Source organism: Buceros rhinoceros, unplaced genomic scaffold (assembly GCF_000710305.1).
Source record: "Buceros rhinoceros silvestris isolate BGI_N320 unplaced genomic scaffold, ASM71030v1 scaffold29554, whole genome shotgun sequence".
NCBI lineage: Eukaryota > Metazoa > Chordata > Aves > Bucerotiformes > Bucerotidae > Buceros > Buceros rhinoceros.
In genome coordinates this window covers 534-1,943 of record NW_010410464.1, presented here as the reverse complement: position 1 = coordinate 1,943, position 1,410 = coordinate 534, and the positions used below count along the sequence as shown (strand labels likewise).

Genomic DNA, 1,410 nt, shown 5'->3' with positions numbered 1-1,410 from the left:
TGAAGCCCAGGCGGCAGGCGCACGTGTAGTCCACGGTGCTGCCGCGCACGACTGGGGTGCAGGTGCCGGCGTTCTTGCAGGGGGAGCTCAGGCAGGGGTTGGGGTGCTGGCACCGCTCGCCCACGTAGGCACTGCTGCACCTGGCAGGGATGAGACACGCCATCAGCAGGGTCAGCCCCAAGAGGCTGGGGGGCACCCGGACACCCCAGGGACTGGCTTTGGATCCCTGGGTCCTACCCCACACCACAGCCTGGCACATTGGGTTTGGCAATTGTGAGGCTCTGCCCTGGCCACGCTGGGCTGAGAAGAGGAAGATGAAAGAGGCGTCGGGAACAAAGGCGACCCCATCGAGGAGCCTGCACCGACTTGCAAAACCGCAGCCTCCAGCGCCGACGTCCTGCTTCTCCTCACAAAGTGCTTTTTTTTGACACCACCGCAGTGGCCCATGGGGCCAAGCAGTATGGGGAGAGCTCTGTGCCCGTGCCTGTCCCTGCCTGTCCCGGGGTCCCTGCTCCACCAGGGTGACTTTTATCCTCCCTCCATCCTAAGAGATCACTTAAACACAGGCTCAGCGGTGCTGGTAGCAGGTGGGACAAGGTCCTGCTCCTCGCAGCTGGCTGAGATCTTCCCCAAAGACAAACCCTGTGCAAGGAGGGACAAGCGGCCCTGACTGCCACATCCCTCTGGGTGGTGGCCCTGAGCAAAGGGCCCCCGATGTGGCCACCAGCTCAACCATCTGTCACTGTTGGCCAAGAAGGAAACACAGGCTCAGCGGTGCTGGTAGCAGGTGGGACAAGGTCCTGCTCCTCGCAGCTGGCTGAGATCTTCCCCAAAGACAAACCCTGTGCAAGGAGGGACAAGCGGCCCTGACTGCCACATCCCTCTGGGTGGTGGCCCTGAGCAAAGGGCCCCCGATGTGGCCACCAGCTCAACCATCTGTCACTGTTGGCCAAGAAGGAGCAACGGCCTGCTGCAGGACTGGGGCAGGCAACAGGGAAACGTGGCGAAGGCAAATCCTGCTGGCCATCCCGGCGAGGCTGGGCAGGACGTGGGGCCAGCAAAGGACCCTGCAGAGGTGTCCCCTGGGAAAGGGAGGATGGAGCAAAGCCACGCACAGAGAGATCGAAGGCACCTGACATCAAACAAAGATCCCAGGGACAAGGGCCCTTCCGCACCTCCCTACACAAACCCTCCCGCACGGCTACTCTTGTACCACGTCTGCAACACGAGATGCCACGTGTTTTGTCCCCAACCAGCTCCTCTCACGTTACACCACTTCCAAAGCGGGGGGGTTCTGCCCCGGCTTGGCTGTGCCTGTCGCGGGTAGAGCAGGGGAGGAGCGAGGTGCCGCCGGCATGCTCCTGTCCCACATCGCTATGGCAATGCCACTGGAATAGAGCAGGACATGTC

General features: G+C 62.3%; 1 protein-coding gene across 1 annotated transcript in view; it reads right to left on the bottom strand.

Moving 5' to 3' along the window:
* LOC104493027 (neurogenic locus notch homolog protein 1-like) overlaps positions 1 to 140 on the bottom strand; it is a gene marked incomplete at its 5' end in the record, with an annotated part of 5,091 nt that extends 4,951 nt beyond the window's left edge. The window contains one exon of the mRNA XM_010135640.1: positions 24 to 140. Coding sequence (XP_010133942.1) covers positions 24 to 140 — 117 coding nt within the window. The remainder of the gene's footprint in view (positions 1 to 23) is intronic.
* Positions 141 to 1,410: the final 1,270 nt, after the last annotated feature.